The 17,029-nt window shown below is 32.2% G+C and overlaps 1 protein-coding gene across 5 annotated transcripts in view; it reads right to left on the bottom strand.

Annotated features, from left to right (window-relative positions):
* Positions 1-17,029, bottom strand: part of GLS (glutaminase) — a 78,969-nt gene that overhangs the window by 25,082 nt on the left and 36,858 nt on the right. For 2 of the 5 annotated variants that reach the window (XM_032860213.1, XM_032860214.1), the window contains exons 2-9: positions 16,625-16,658; positions 15,801-15,833; positions 15,651-15,709; positions 12,321-12,387; positions 11,735-11,785; positions 9,136-9,312; positions 7,110-7,241; positions 3,838-3,930 (exon numbers count right to left, since the gene is read on the bottom strand). In XM_032860213.1, the coding sequence (XP_032716104.1) occupies positions 3,838-3,930; positions 7,110-7,241; positions 9,136-9,312; positions 11,735-11,785; positions 12,321-12,387; positions 15,651-15,709; positions 15,801-15,833; positions 16,625-16,658 (646 nt within the window). Of the gene's footprint in view, positions 1-139; positions 2,851-3,837; positions 3,931-7,109; positions 7,242-9,135; positions 9,313-11,734; positions 11,786-12,320; positions 12,388-15,650; positions 15,710-15,800; positions 15,834-16,624; positions 16,659-17,029 lie in introns of those variants that run through there. The other 3 variants (XM_032860211.1, XM_032860212.1, XM_032860210.1) reach the window with 3 other exon arrangements.

Consider the following 17,029-nt stretch of genomic DNA (forward strand, 5'->3'; position numbering starts at 1 on the left):
ACATTTTTAATAGTATCTTCATAAAAGAAATTTTCTAAGTTAAAATTCCAACTACTTGTACTTAAAATGCTAGGGTTGCTTTCATCAAAACAAAACAAAACAAAAAAAAAAACCAAAAAAAAAAAAAAACCCAATAAAATCAGCTTAAAATAAATTTATTGTACAATACAAAAAGTAGGCATACTAGAAAATAAAAGGTACATTATTAAATATACAAAGCAAACAAAAGAAAGCTAAATAACACAAATGTTTTAATCCAAACACTAAGATAAAATGCACAACATTTTGCTAAAATAATTTCTCAGGAAGGATATGCATTTCAAACGAAATGTTAATAATGAAAAAAAAAAGAAAAACAAATGAGCTAATTTCTAAATGCTTGAATATCAAGAATCTGTAATGGCATGAAACATTAAATCCACAATACTGGGTACTTTTCAAGAACTTTATTTGAAAAGGCATTAAAAATACTGATGGAATTGATTTAAAGAACGTCCTTAAATCTGGCAAAGATTTTCCTTCTTTTTTTCTTTTTTCGTTAAAGTTTGAGGGCCTATTCACAGTATCTTCCATCTTCTTCCATTTGGATAACTTCCTACAAAAATTTCTGGATACTCACCCTCACAAGATTCTTTAAACAGTTAGCCTAGATAACATTACTTCACTGGTAAGTGTGCATTTACTCCTTAGCAATGTAAGTGCAATACATTAACAACATAATTTTGAAATCTATATATATGGGCACAATAGGAAACATTAAAGTTTCATTTTATAAAGTAAAACCAATCTCCAAATGAAATAGTAAAATGTAACAATTTAGAGCATAGGGGAAAAAATAAAGCTTTTCCCCCCAATCTATCAATTAAGACATTCCCCAACTGCAAATGGCTTTGGTGGAACTCATAGTACAAATGATACTGATTAAAGGTGTTGCAGAGGTGAGGGCTTCAAATAAAAACCCTCTCCCTTGGAAATGGCCAAATCGGAAGCATCTAGTGACATATGCATATGTACATCAGAGAAATATTCAAGTAACCATAAAACCCTTGATAAAATCCTCTAAAAATTAACATATAATTATTTAAAGTTAGCTTAAAAAGCTTTTGACCAACACCTTTGGAAGGGAACTTCTTTTTCTATTATCATAGTTCCCAAGTTCCAGACATCATATGATCAAATTTTTTGTATTTATATTTAAACCAGTATCTAAATTACTCAGTGAAACCTGTTTTATTACACTATTATTTACTTTCATAGACGTTATCTACCATATATATGCCATAACACTAAAAAAAAAAAAAAAAATCAACTATCAAGTTCTCCTTCTAGACCTGAGAACCATCACTGCCCCTCCAAAATCTACAAGTTTAAGAATGAATAAAACAAAAACAAAAAATACCTTGCAGGTATAGGATACTGTGGAGAAAACTGAAGAGATATTTGGAAGAAGGAAGAAGTGTGAATAGGTCCTAAAGAATTTTACAATCACTTTGCCAAGACAGTCTTTAAACACTGTAAATTATCCAAAATAGTCCTTCTCTTAAAAACAAGTTTTGATTCTCAATATTGCATTTTTATAACCAAACAAAAGGATTCAGATCTAACATTTTAGTAGTATGCTTACTACCATCAGACTGAATTCATTTCCTAAGTACTCTAAAAGAGTTCAAATAAAACAAACTTTATGAGATGTCATTATAATTTATCATATAAGATTCATTAGCATCTGTGAAATTATTAGGATAATAAAAATATTAAAAGCTAAAACCCAAGACTTCACCATTCATACTTAAATATAACATAGAAAAAGTAACGTGGGTAATACAAAAATAAAACTGTTTAGGTAAACATCTCACTTGAGGACACTCACTGTTGCTCCTTCTGAGTAACCATTATAGCTTTTTAACAGTGAAATGTCATTATCTTACTTCTGAAATTCTTTGGCTGGAATGTTTTAGTAACATAAGACACTCCTGTACATGACAATTTTGACAGAACATAGAGGAATTGCAAAATAAAAAAAGCACAGACATGATTTATATTTTAAAGTATTTGATAAAATTTAAAATGAAGTTTTAAAAAATTTAAAGGCAATCTATCACTAAAAATGGCATAAAATGTAAACTTAAGCTAATTTTATAATCTACTGCTATATTAAATAATTTGGGATTCATTATTTTGCCTTTTTAGTTTTGTATTTAGCATAGAAATAGCTTTCTACTGCCCCTATAGACATCACATAAATTTTAAAACTGGGAAAGAAAAAACAAAATGTAACTAAATTTATGAGTTCAATGTGTGGGTTTTAGAACCTAAAAATTAATATTTCTTACTATTTTAAAATGAGGGTTAAGTTAAAATTTTAATTATACCATGAAAAAATTTAAAGGAATTTTTCCTTTTTGCATCTTTAAAAATAAAGCAAATTTGCTTTACTTATTTATAAATACTTTTTAAAGACCAACAAATCCACTTTTTAATCTCTTATCTTTATACAAAAGATTTAAAGGAAAAAAAGCTTTACGGCTCCAGCACCCAAGGTTGAGAACACAAAAAAACTCAAATAAATATTTATAGTATGCAAAAAGGCTAAAGATGTTTGAGAGATTAAGTGAAGAACATTCTGAAACTATAACCCATTTCTTTAGCTTTTTTCTCCCAGACTTTCCATTCTATATACTACAGTTGTAGAGATGTCCTCATTTGACTCAGGTGACACTTTTTTCCATACTGTCTCTTTTAAAGCAAGTTCTTGTTGGAGACTTTCATAGTCCAATGGTCCAAAGGAATGCTAGTTGTTCAAGCAACATACATAATTTATTAGTGCACTTGAGTGAAGAAAGGTCCAAGCTATAAAACGGTATTTTTCAATGAATGTTATTAAAATCTGTTAACATTTTCACCCACCACCATTTGATGTTTTGTTCCATGTTACTCATGTTGACGCTCATGGAAGTTTCTATTCTGTTGGCTTTGCATAATTCTCATATATTATTATAAGTTACTTTGGAACTAACAATAGGAAAGTTTTCTTACTATGCATAAAAATAATTTCTACTTTTAAGTGCTTCATATTAGCTTTAAGTCTAATTAGTTATTTACTATAAACATTTTCCAAATGGGATATAAAGGAATGTAATTAAAATTCAAAACAAGTCCTTGTTCCAGTGAGTAACTATGAAGACAAAAAATCTTGTTTCTGAAATTTAAGTTCTGACTCTTAAATATTAGCTCTAAAAAAAGTATGTATGTGCAATAATATGAAGCCAAACATACTGATAAATCAACAAATATTACTTTAAAATAAGAGTGTCAAGAATTCTGTGTCAAACACTTTTTATAGAAAGTATTTCATCTGTAGTGGCCACTAAAACTATGAGGCTTTGAAAGATTTTTCACTAATACTATAATCCCTTTCCCATTTATAGATCCATCCACACCAAAATAAACTTTAAGACTATAACTGACAAATATTAAGAGTAAAAAAAACCAAGGCTTTCTTTTATAACATTGTAGCACTTTCCAATGTTGTTTTCTTGGAACAGAATTAATTCTTCTTTTTAACAGAATCAATTCTTAAAAAAATTGCTTGAAAGAGCAGGAAAATGGGTGGTGGGTAAACTCTGCTGCTAGGCTAACCAGTAAATTTAAATAAAGCAGCCACATCTATATACTATCACGTCCAGGGTAAATATGTCAACAATTTGTGTGCATTCATTTGTGATTAGCAAATAATGAGGCCACCAGCAATTAAACTAAGTTCTATTCAAACAGATGAATCTCATTTTCTCTCTTAGAAAAATATTACATAATAATCTAAATAAGAATTTTGCTTACCCTTTGATCACCGCCTTCTCTTCGAGGATCAAGTTTTTTTGCAAAGTGTCTCAGATTATCATAGTTATGGAAATTACAGAGAGAAACAAGATCCTGTAAATAAACAGAACAGGTGTTAAGAAACTGGCTATTCATTGGCCATTGTTTTTTCACATTTTAACAAATCACACTAATATTGTCTAACTTAACTACTATCTCATGGAAAACACCACTGCTTGTTATAAAGCTGCCTGATGAATCAAGAAGAGAACTGAAATCAGAATGAGAAGACAGGGACAAAAATTTTGAGAACACTGCTTACTAGCATGACCCTAGGACTCAACCATCAAATTGTTTAACTTTCATTTCCTATAAAATGGGCCATATGAAAGAACTATTCTATCAAATAACTGTAAAGCACCACAAAAATATAAATCGATATTCTGGTTATAATCTATAAGCAATCCAACGTCATCCTCTAGCTTTTGTAAAATATAAGAAACTGAAAAATAAATCAGAATTTTAATTGAGAAAGTTTGCAGAAAAATTATGGTACACAATATAGAGTCTATGAAGCAGCAAATGTACATAAAACCAGAAGCTGAAATATTAGCAAACTTGGATAACATAAAATACTGAACTAATCAACAATAATAACAATTTTATTTTGCAGGGCTTATGTCCTCAAAAAACAGACTTTTCAAGGTAGTTTATGGATAAAGATATTCAAACATGAAGATTAATGATGATATAATAAACTATAATATTCTTAATTGTCTTTAAATTTAAACCTTTCCAAGTTTAATAATTTTAGTTGAGCTTCTGGAAACTGAAAACTATTTAAAACCATGACAATTAAAACATCAGCTTCAAACATAATTTTCTGTGGGAATGAGTATATGGGAACTGTCTGATGGAAGCAATTTGAAGCTCCTCTATGAGTACTTCCACAGCTACCCCAGTAACTGGCAGAATGCCAACAAGCAAAAAACTACCTAAATGACTTAAAAAAAAAAAAGAATCACTGGATGGTTCCACTTATATGATCATTATCATACAATATCCATTCATGATAAAAACCTTCAACAAAGTAGGTTTAGAGGGAATATACCTCAACACAATAAAGACCATATATGAAAAACCCACAGCTAACATCATACTTAATAGGGAAAAAAACTTCAAAGCTTTTCCCTTAAGATCAAGAACAAGATGTCTACTCTCACCACTTGTATTCAACACAGTATTGGAAGTCCTCGCCAAAGCAATCAGACAGTAAAAGAAACAAAAAGCATCCAAATTGGTAACAAAGAAGTAAAACTTTCACTATTTGCAGATGAAATGATACTCTAGAAAACCCTAAAGACTCCACCAAAAAACTACTAGAACTGATAAATGAATTCAGTAAAGTCACATGATACAAAATCAATATACAGAAATCCAATGCTATTGGATTATTAGTTTTACACACTAATAATGAAACCACAGAAAGTAAAGAAAAAAATCCCATTTATAATTGCACCAAAAATAATAAAATACCTAGGAATAAACTTAACCAAAGAGGAAAGACCTGTACTCTGAACTCTAAAACGCTAACGAAGACGACACAAAGCAATGGAAAAGACATTCCATGCTCATGGAATGGAAGAACAAATATTGTTAAAATGTCTACACTACCCAAAGCAATCTACAGATTTAATGTAATTCTATCAAAATACCAAAAGCATTTTTCACAGAACTCGAACAAACAAGCCTGAAATTTGCAAAAAAAACCCCACAAAAGACTCTAAATAGCCAAAGCAATCTTAAAAAAGAAGAACAAAAACTAAGGTATCACAATTCCAGACTTCAGTTCTATTACGAAGCCATAATAAAACAGCACAGTGCAGGCACAAAAACAGACACAGATATCAATGAACAGAACAAAACATCCGGAATTAAACCCATAATTATATGATCAACTAATCTTTGACAAAGTAGGAAAGAATATGCAATGGTTTAAAAAGATAGACTCTTCAATAAGTGGTGTTGGGGAAACTAGACAACTGCATGCAAAATAATGAAAGCGGACCATTTTCTTACACCATACACAAAAATCAACTCAAAATGGATTAAGGAACTACAGTCAAGATCTTTCTAGATATGTCTCCTGAAGCAAAGAAAACAAAAGCAAAAATAAAGTATTGGGACTACATCAAAATAAAGTTTCTGCACAGCAAAGGAAACAATCAACCAAACTAAAAACAACCTATTGAATGGGAGAAGATACTTGAAAATTACCTATTAAAATTAAGGGTTAGTATCTAAAATATATAAGGAACTGATATAACTGAACACCCCAAAATCAAATTATCTGATTACTAAATGGGCAGAAGACATGAACAGACATTTCTCCAAAGACATGCAGATGGCCAACAGACACATGAAAAGATGCTCAACATCACTCGTCATCAGGGTAACGCAAATCAAAACCACAATGAGGTATTACTTCACACTCCTCAGAATGGCTAAAATCAGAAACTAAAGAAACAAGTGTTGGTGAGGATGTGGAGAAAAAGGAACCTTTGTGCACTGTTGATTGGAATGTAAACTGGCGCAGCCACTATGGAAAACAATATGAAGTTTCCTTAAAAAGTCCAAAAAAAATGTTAAGAAAGAACTATTCTATATCCAGTAATCACACTATTTGGCATTTACCCGCAAAATACGAAAACACTAATTTGAAGGGATATATGCACCCCTATGTTTACTGGAGCATTATGTACAATTGCCAAACTATGGAAAGAGCCCAAGTGCCCGCTGATGGATGCATGGAATAAAGAAGAAGTGATGTGTACATATATACACAATGGAACATTATTCAGCCATAAAGAAGAATGAAATCTTGCCATTTGGCTACAACATGGATGGATCCAGAGTATAACACTAAGTGAAGTAAGCCAGTCAGAGAAAGAAAAATAGCATATGATTTCATTTGTTTGTAGAATTTAAGAAATAAAACAAATAAAGAGGGGGAAAAAAAGAGATAAACTAAAAATAGACTCAACTATAGAGAACTGCTGGTTACCAGAGAGGTGGGTAGGGGGAGATGGGTGAAATAGGTGAAGGGGATTAAGAGTGCACTTATCATGATGAACAATGGATAATGTATAGACTTACTGAATCACTATATTGTACACCTGAAACTCATATACATCATCATATATTAACTATATTGCAATTAAAATTTTAAAAAAATGGATTCATTGGATGTTCTACTTATATGACCATTATTTTCATTAAGAAAATTTGCTTACATGACAGAAATGAATTCCCTTAACACTGTTGCCCATCTTGTCCAGAGGAGGAGACCAGCACATCATGCCCATGACATTGGGCACAACTAAAAGAATTCCCCCAGCAACTCCGGATTTTGCAGGAAGACCAACCTGAAAATAATTTGAAGAAAAAGATATTCATGTTAACATTTTAAAAAAAGGGAGCTTATGTCCAACAATAAGGGAATTGGCTTAAAAATTATGGTTTACATACACACAGAATTCTAACATTACAAATGTTGTGGAAAAGTATCTTTCAACATGTATATAAGGAACAAATGAGAAAACACTATTAGAGCTGAAATATATTTGAATATAGAAAAATTTGAAAAGATATACTCTAAGGATTAAAGTCCATTACCTCATAAATTGTGGGGCTATGCATGTTTTTATTTTAGTCTCTTGGCCTATATTTTTTAATTCTATAATAAATATGAATTCAAGTATAAAAAGTTACTTTGAAAAAGATATTCTGTGACTAGAGAACAATGAGAAATTATAGCTTCTTAAAAGATTCTCTGTAGGGATGGCTCACTCATTAGCATCTGCCTTCAGCTCAGGTCATGACCCCAGGGTCCTAGGATCAAGCCCCACATTGGGCTCCCTGCTGGGGGGAGCCTACTTCTCCCTCTCACACTCCCCCTGCTTGTATTCCCTTTCTACCTCCTGCTTGCATTCCTTCTCTTGCTATGTCTCTCTGTCAAATAAATAAATAAAACCTTTAAAAATTTTAAAAAATTGAAAAAAAAAAAGATTCTCTGATACACTGTCAGAGAACTGTCTGAGGAAGAGAAGTAAGATGGTAATTTAAACTAATCCTCTTCAAAACTTTTAAGTTTGCATTCTGTAACACTTGACAGTAACTATGATAAAAGACAGTATTAATATCATCAGGGCAGTATTCACTAATGGCTTACTAACATTCCGATATTAAGTATCTATTGCTAGAAGTAATCTTGCATAAAACCTAAGGAAAAAAAAAAAAAAAATCACCTGAATGGGATATTCCAATTTACCAGGAATGCAAGATACAAAGAACAGTGGCATGGATAAAATTAAATCTACACTGTGAGGAACTGTACAGGATAAATGACCCAGTTTTTTTCAACTAAAAACAAGAAAAAAGAAAGGTCAAGGGGGAGAACACAGATTTTAAAAATAATAATAAAGGGAGATAAAACCAATCACAGTGTATGCCCCTTATTTGCATCCCAAGTCAAACTAGAAAATAATTTATAAGACAATCTAGATCAGCTGAACACTAAATATTTTGATGCTATTAAAGACCAAGTTGTTTTTATCTTTTTAAATGTAATAATGTTGCTATGGTTTTTTAAAAACGTCCTTGTCATTTAGAATTACATATTAAACTACAGCAAGAGTATGACGTAAAGATAAACAATATTGGTCATGCACTGATAATTACTGAAGTTGAGTAGTGGATAACACATTAAATGCATTTCTCTATTTTTCTGTTTTAAAAATTTCAAGTAAAATTTTTTTAGGGCATTTTGTCTTCACATAAGCATGAATAAGAAAGTCTATAGATTTCACAAGAGTACACAAATGTTCACAAGGGCAGGACAGAGCTTTATGCAGTATATTTTTGTTAAATATACTTCAAGTGCTTTAAATATCTATGACAATAACCAAAGATGTTAAACATCACAATTATGTGCACCTTCTGAACGTAAGGAGTTCTTGAGCATATGTAATCACCATAATGCTAAATATTAAGAAAAAGCAAAGAAAGTCTATACTAACCGTGTACATTGGAATGCCTTAAAAGTAGAAGTCATGCGGTTCTATAAATTAAACTTCAAGTACTCAAGAATATCTGGTAGACTAACTCTATTCCTTACCAAGTCTGTAACAAATTAACCTTGAAAACAAGTCTCTCTTGTTTTTTGTTCAGCTTTAAAACCAAAGTTCAAACTGTATTTTTAAAAGAACTAGTCCAGACTAGTTTCTTGCAGTAGAAAACTGAGATCAAACAATTACTTACATGGAAAGCAAACTGCCCTGAGAAATCATACATGCCACAGGAGTGCATCAAACTCAGTGTGTTCCGAACTGCTTCGGGGCTCAGTACTCTCTCCCCAGTAATTGGACAGAAACCTCCGTTAGCCAGCGTTGCAGCCATCACACTGGCTGATTCACAAGTTACTTCAATGGAGCATAACTAAAAGGAAAAAAAAACTGTCTGAAAATCCAAGTTCATGCTACCAAGTTCACACTATTTTTTGTACTGCAGTTGACTTCTAAGATAATCTGTTTCATCTGGTATTTTATACAGATCTGAAACCTTTCTTCTAAGGGGATTATTTTAATATAACTTAATAACATTCCAAAGATTTTAATTTGAACGAAGTTCAAGCCCCTTTAAGGTTTATCCCAATTTGCCAGTTACATAGTCTTCTAACAGCAAAACTAGGATAGGAAGAGCCAGCCCCTAAGCACTAACATTTGTAACTGTCCAAATGATATTAAAAGTTGTTTAAATATTAATACTTTCTAACAATTGTTTTTAAATCAAAAGAAAAGGGAGCCATGATATATTTTTAAGATAAAGCAACATACATCAGTAGTATGATAGAAAGCATCTACATGAGAAATTACCACTCAAGGAAAAAAATGCTAAAATGCCTGACATTTCACTATGGCAAAGTTCAGCATCCCTGTGTAGCAATATGTAAAAAATTAAGGGAAGAAAACTCTAAGATCGCTCTAGCCTGAATATTCTGTGTGCCTAAATCAAAATGCTACCTTTTAAATCACTTATTAATATTCAAATATTTATTTGATACTGCTTATGGGTGCTGGATAAATTATAATCTATAAAAAAAGGCAAAGTCCAGTTGCAGTATAGTTCAGAATTTTCACATTTAAATACAGTCAAAATAATGGAAAGAGTTTATCATAGCAGACCCAAATTTACCCGTAAAATGGGAACAATAAATATGCTCCATTTTATTTTTCCTTTATAGCAACCAAAACTGTGGGGGTGGGGGAGGAAGAAGAAGAGAAAGAAGATGGAAGAGGGAGCAGGAGGAAAAGACTAGGTTCTCAACGTGTAAGCATTCCTTATCCATAGTTCAAGATTCTACAAGAGGCACAAAGAGGTTTGGGAGAACAAGAAGGAAAACTAGCTACAGTGCATTAGGAAACTGACGGGGAGCCACTTTTTGTCTGACTTTTACTTTTATTTGTATTAAAATCTCTTCCCTATTTCTTCAAAACTAGAAAACCTAATTACTATACTGACCCAGACAGCAAAGACTTATTAAGCAGATTTAATCATGAAACTTTCTAAAATAAGTAAGATTTAAATTCCAATAATCATTTCTCAATTTATACTTGGTATTAATTGGAATTTTGTTTGCCATAAAATGATATACTACAAATTTTACAAATCCCAATCTGAAAGTACTTTCCTGATACCCTGATGGATGTTCAATTACATATAGCCATTCTCCAAAAAAGTAAGGCTTCTATGGCCTTCTCTTAATTTTTGCCCAGAAGTACAGACATTTCACAGTAGATTAGTAGCACCTAGGCTGTAATAGCCAAAGTAAAGTATGTATACCAAAGGAAAAGAAGCATTAATGTATGGAAGAAATTCATACGGGCTAGGGCAAAAAATAGGGTTACTGGATATAAGTAAATATGATACTATATATATAATACCTTTTGAATTCAAAGAAATTTCACACATATCATCTCATATTATCTTCAATGTAATGCAGAAAGTTAGGGTAAGCATGTGCTATACATAATAAAACAAGGTCTAAGTAACTGAAATTAGGTCACATGGTTAAAAAGTGGCCAGATTAGACCTTTATTTTATATTGATAGTCTGGATTCTCGATTCACAATTCTTTACATTAGCAGGTGACAAACTGTCATCAAAATGTACTTCATTATCAATATTTCTTATATATTCTTGAAGATTACAAGTTCTAAATTCAAGCACATCTTGTACAGACAGATAAATGTAAGGTTAACTAGAAATCAATGGTAAGTAATTTGTTATTATGTAGCTTGATATTATAGCCCATCAGAGGCTCCAATGTTACTGTATCTGTAGGAATGAAATGAACTGAAAACACAAGGAGAAAAGAGAGCTGTCCTGGAAGGTTATTTAAAACCAAGTTCTATAACCACAGATTATGTTTGGTTCACCTCTCTCACAAATGCGGAGAGCTACTTTAACTTGGGAAAAAAACCATCAGATGACACTGCAAAAATGAATTAAACCAACCAAAAAACTGCCTCTTCAAGATGAATATAAACCCTCTGATAAACAAATAAATTCTCCAAAATTGAAAAGCTAAGAAATCAGCTTAGTTTAAATAAGGACAAGCGAATTTCTAGAGTTATACATAATTTTTGACACTTCTTAAATATAGCGTTTTTACAGAAAAAACCTCCCTCTTACATTCTGAGGCATGACATTTTGGAGAAAAAGACATGAAATTATCTTTTATGAAGGCTTTTTTGGGAAGGTCAATGGTAAATGTATTCTATCTTAATCTGGAGCCATGATTCCGCAAAGTGTGACACACCTATTTATATATACAATTCATACAGTTAAAGTAAATTACCTGGAAATAGAAGTCTAATATACCAACCATGTCTGTGCCTTCTGGAAAACACTGAAAAAAACAGAAAGGCAATTAAAAACAAGAATATATGCACATAACTAAAAGATACATAAAGATTAAATTTAAAAAGAACACAAATGTTTCACCTTGAGAAAACAGCACATAATTTGTAAACAGTATAAATATGAAATAATGAAGAACAATAAAATAAAACTACATCACATACAGATTTCTAAATACTATAAACTGATTCATAATTCATAAACTAAGTTACTGGATCACTCTTAAAATTTAAAAATCAAATTTAATCAACAACAGTCTGGCATTACACTTTTGGAAAAATTGGCTAATCCTTAAGCAAAAGTTGCATTAATAAAACTAGTCAAATACTTGAATACTGCCAGATTTTAAATCAATTTAATGTTATTACCATTTTGACACCATTAACTCAAGAGTGTTTTGCAAAAATTTCTGCACTTCAATAGTAATAGGTAATTCCTTATAAGTTGTTGCTGAGTTCTTAGCATACATCCCAATGTATTTTATTAAATAAAATAATTTGAAATAGAAACAAAAATTCAAAAACCTTTTTTTCTTTTAGGTAATATCCTATTGCAAAGTTTCGATCTCCACTTTCTCTTTCAGACTGAAACCTAGGAAGAAAAAAAAATTACTCTATTTAGAAAATTTCTCTACTTATTATTATTATTATTTATTATTATTTATTTATTATTCTCTACTTATTATTATTATTAAGAGTATGATTGTTCTGTAGTTTAATTTATATAGCAAAGTACAGTATAAAGAACACTGACCTAAGAGTAAAGACTGCTAGGTTCCAGTCCCAGTTCTGTCAAATAGGCTAGCTATGTGTCTTGAGGAAGTCATTTAAACGGCAATTCTTGTAGCCTTAACTTTCTCAGCTGTAAAAGGACTGAAGTGAGGTACACCCTTTCTAATCTCCGTATTTTGTGAATAAAGAAACTAATTTTAAAATTATCAAATATTCCACCATTAAAAAATATACTAAAAAGTTGCAGAATCTTCTGGATCCTCAAAAAGTATAATAATCAATTCCAACTGAGGGAATGCATGGAAATTTCACTGAGAGAGGGACAAATGAAATGGGCCTTTCAGCATCTGTTGGATTAATGGATTTCAGGGGGAAGCCTAGGCAGTGGCAAATTCCATGTAACACAAAGGTAAAAAGTATAAAAGACAGAACTTCACTGAAGAATGGCACATATTCTGATGTATCTGGGAAATAGGGTTCATGGAAAAGAGTGGAGAAACATCGAACTAACAAAGGAGACTAGGACCACATTATCAAGACCGATAAATGCTAAAAATGGCTGATTGCCAACAAAATGAAAGCTTAAAGGCTTCCAATCAAATTACCTAGTCAGATCTATACTTTGGAAGGATAACTCTAACATCAGTTTGGGAAAAGGGAAAAAGAAAGGATGAATGATGTTATTAGGAGACTGGAGTGTTAAGAGCCACTGAAAGCCTGAACTTAGGTAGTGGTGATAGGAATGGAAGGAGAAGTGCGATCAAACATGAGAGCAGTTCAGCAAATCTTCCAACCTGATGGGAAAGAGGAGAAACAGGGTGAATGAAGTCTGGTACAAAAGTCTAGATTTCTAATGCAATCTACTGAAAGGATCATGATATCAACTGATGGGAACCCTGGAGCAAAGAGCAGTTTGAGAAGAAAGAGAATGAGTTTTAATTTTAGACAGATTTAATTTGCAGTACATTTGAGAAATCAACCTACAAGCTTCCAGAAGGCTGCTGACAAGAGGAAACATGGGTGACACACTTTGTATTATCGATCATGCAGTTGGGGGTGGCAGTCCCCTCTAACTACATGTTTTATAGTTTCTGTGGTCAGAAAAACAATGCTGAATGTGGAAAAGCTCTGGAAAATAAACTTGTCAACCTGCATGCCTTTAAAAAAAATCAACATAGTGCAATAACTACTCAGCAATGACCACAATGCCCAGCATTGGCTCTGTTCAACAAACACTAAATCAAGTGCCTATTATCTGCCAGGTAACAGGAATACAAAAGTGAACTGGAAGATATTCTATCCAGGTCTAACAGAGATCAGAGTCTAACAGCAGTGATGGGGCAGAGAGACAAAGAGTAAGCTCAATTAAATATGGTAATATGAGACCACAGAAGAGAGGTGAGATGTGATTCACGAAAAACTTCTGGGAAAAGATATTTAAGCAGATAAATAAAAGTTGGTACAGCAGAAAATTTTTGCCTCCTGAAACATGTAGTACAAAGTATCACCTAGTTAGTAGTCATGACAAAACTGTTTCAGCTTTATCTAACTACAGGAAACAATAGACCTATTCAAAACAGAAAATATCCACTATAGCCCATGGGCCAGATGTAGCCTGCTGCCTATTTTCATAAATAAAATTTCTTGGAACACCACCTCATATTGTCTATAGCTACTTTCTTACCAAAACAGTAGAAATGAGTAGTTCAAAGAGTTTCTATGGCCCATAAGTCTGAAATATTTACTATCTGGTCCTTCACAGAGAAAGCTAATTCCTACTTGGTAAAAAAGTGATTGGCACTCCTCAAAGAAAGCCATTTAGTAAAATTTTATGAAGCAAGGGTTTAGGGCAGGGGGAACTCTTCTATTTCAATAAAGCAAAAGAGACAAAAATGCCTTGCATGAACCTTAATTAATTCCTGGGGAAAAAAGGCTATCACAGGCATTTAGGGGACAGTTGGGGACATTTACATATTGAAGATATTTTTAAATTAACGTTAGTGATCTTAAATTTGTTGATGGTATTGTGATTATGTAAGAGACTGTCCTTATTCTTGGAATATACACGTTGTTATTTAAGGGTGAAATGTTATTCAATTAGTTCAGGAAAACAATCCCATCATAATCATGTATATTTACATATATGTACATATAGAGAGAGATACACGTTTTTAAATGCCTCTATTTAAAGAAAGAGGTTAAGGAAAAGCAAATGAGACAAAATATTAATCAAAAAATATAGGTGAAAATATCCAGATATTCATTGTTTATTCTTTCAACTTTTCTGTAGACTGGCAAATTTCAAAATTAAAAAATTGGGGTCAAAGGCAAGTTAGCCAGGTAGAGAAACTGAGAGAGGTAAGACAGGGCACCTGGGTGGCTCAGGCAGTGAAGTGTCCAACTCTTACTTTCTGCTCAGTCATAACCTCAGGGCCATGGGAATTGACCCCGATATGGGCTCCTCGTTCAGCCCAGAGTCAGCTTGTCCCTCTCCCTCTGCTCCCCTGCCCCCACCCCAGCTCACACATGCTCTCTTGTTCTCAAAATGAGTAAATAAATAAATTCTTTAAAAAGAGAGAGAGAGAGATTAAAACATGTATCACAGGCAAAAAGAAAACAATAACTATCAGCAATTTTTTAAAAAGATTTTGTCAGAGAGAGAGAAAACACAAGCAGGAGGAGTGGCAGGCAGAGAGAGAAGGCGGCTCCCTGCTGAGCAAGGACCAGGGTGTGGGACTCAATCCCAGGACCCTGCAGTCTTGACCTGAGCCGAAGAAGCCACCCAGGTATCCCTAACTACCAGTAATTTAAGGTACAGTTGGGTTCCCTTCTAACTCTATAATTACCCACAAGAAGTTTATCAAAACTGTTTAAAGCATTTATTTACTCACTGAAGTAAACCCTAGGACTTATTTACTCACTGAAGTAAACCCTGGGACCAACAAGCGAAAACAGATTAATTCTAAGTATATTGTGTATTACAATAGGGAGAGGGGTGGTAAAAGGAGGGAGAGAGGTGGGACAAGACAGCATTTAAAATAGAATTCTATAATCTAGTTACAGTTTGTTAATTTAAAGAGGCCTGGCCTATTATAAAAAACTTAAGCCACAAATCAGACTCACGTTGCATTACTGAATCCAACATATTCATTGCCAGCCATCTTATTCAAAAACTGCATCACCTGTAAACCAAAATTAGAAAGTATTAGTCAAAAAACAAATATATAAGGAATATAAATATAGCACAAAAACTGAATTCCATATTGCACTTACATAGTCAAATTTTTCAGCATTATTCACTCCTTGCTGCAAAGAAATGAGACATAAATGTTAATATCGGCATCACCCCACAGCTAAGTTTTAAGTGAATATAGTACCAAAATTTCAAACTGCTATCATTATGATTAATATACTGTGCATTAGTACTTTTAACACTAGGAAATACTCTAAAATAATTTAATATTTACATAAACTTTCTACATATTCTTTTATTAACACCAATATGTTGAGAATGGATCTGAATTATAAAGGGAATGCTTTATTTTAAGTATATCTTTACCCAACCCAAAGTTACAGAATTTTAGTTACCCCAAGTTCCCTTAACTTTCAGGACAACACATAATATTCTAGAATGTATGTTATTTAATTTCATATTTTAAAAAAACTTAAAATAAAGTTTCACCCTTAGAAAAGAATTGAGTATTTATAAATTATGGTTTCCAATTTAGAATGATCTACTTATATTTTTAAAATAAACTTAAACCAGTATTAGAGTTAGAAAAATGAGTTATGTTGCAAAACTAACTAAAATTTTATAATCCTAGTATATGCAAACATTCTGAATACATTCTGCTAGTGTAAAGAAAGCTCTACCTTTCACATCTCAAATGTTTTAACAATACTTGAACTAAAAAAACATATATTCCATAGTCTCTAAGAAAATTAGCTACATTTGAACTTAGCATTATGCCAATTCAGAGCATGGAAGATGTATTGTTTCATCACTGCTATTTCTGGGTATGTTAGCTACTGCAATGTCAATAGGAAAAACCTATGTAACGTAGATCAGTTCAAGTAGCCAAATGGTTTCATTTTACCTCGGCGAAGTTTACAAAGCAGTAAGATGTAGATCTGAAATCAAACGTATTAATTGGTGATGTGCACCCAAAAGAAACAATACATCTCTAATTTTCAAAACAGGTTTAAAATAATTTGACAACTAAAAATTTTTAAACAAATTTCTTAACTTTACCCTCAAATATTCTAAAACATTACACTTGCAAATTTTATTATGAGGGGGAAAATCTGTACCACAGAATTATTTAACTGAATAAAGCCAGGTTCATTCTCCACTTTACACGTGGACTAGGATGTGGCTGATAATCCATGAAACCTTACAAATCAACTTATTTAAGAAAGGATGTCAATCACATATACAGTCAGTAGCTGAAAAGAACACACTATTTCATCAAAATTAGGCATTAACAAAGCTTAAACAAGAT

The sequence above is a fragment of the Lontra canadensis genome, unplaced genomic scaffold (genome assembly GCF_010015895.1).
Source record: "Lontra canadensis isolate GAN:19392208 unplaced genomic scaffold, GSC_riverotter_1.0 scaffold18, whole genome shotgun sequence".
NCBI classification, from domain to species: domain Eukaryota; kingdom Metazoa; phylum Chordata; class Mammalia; order Carnivora; family Mustelidae; genus Lontra; species Lontra canadensis.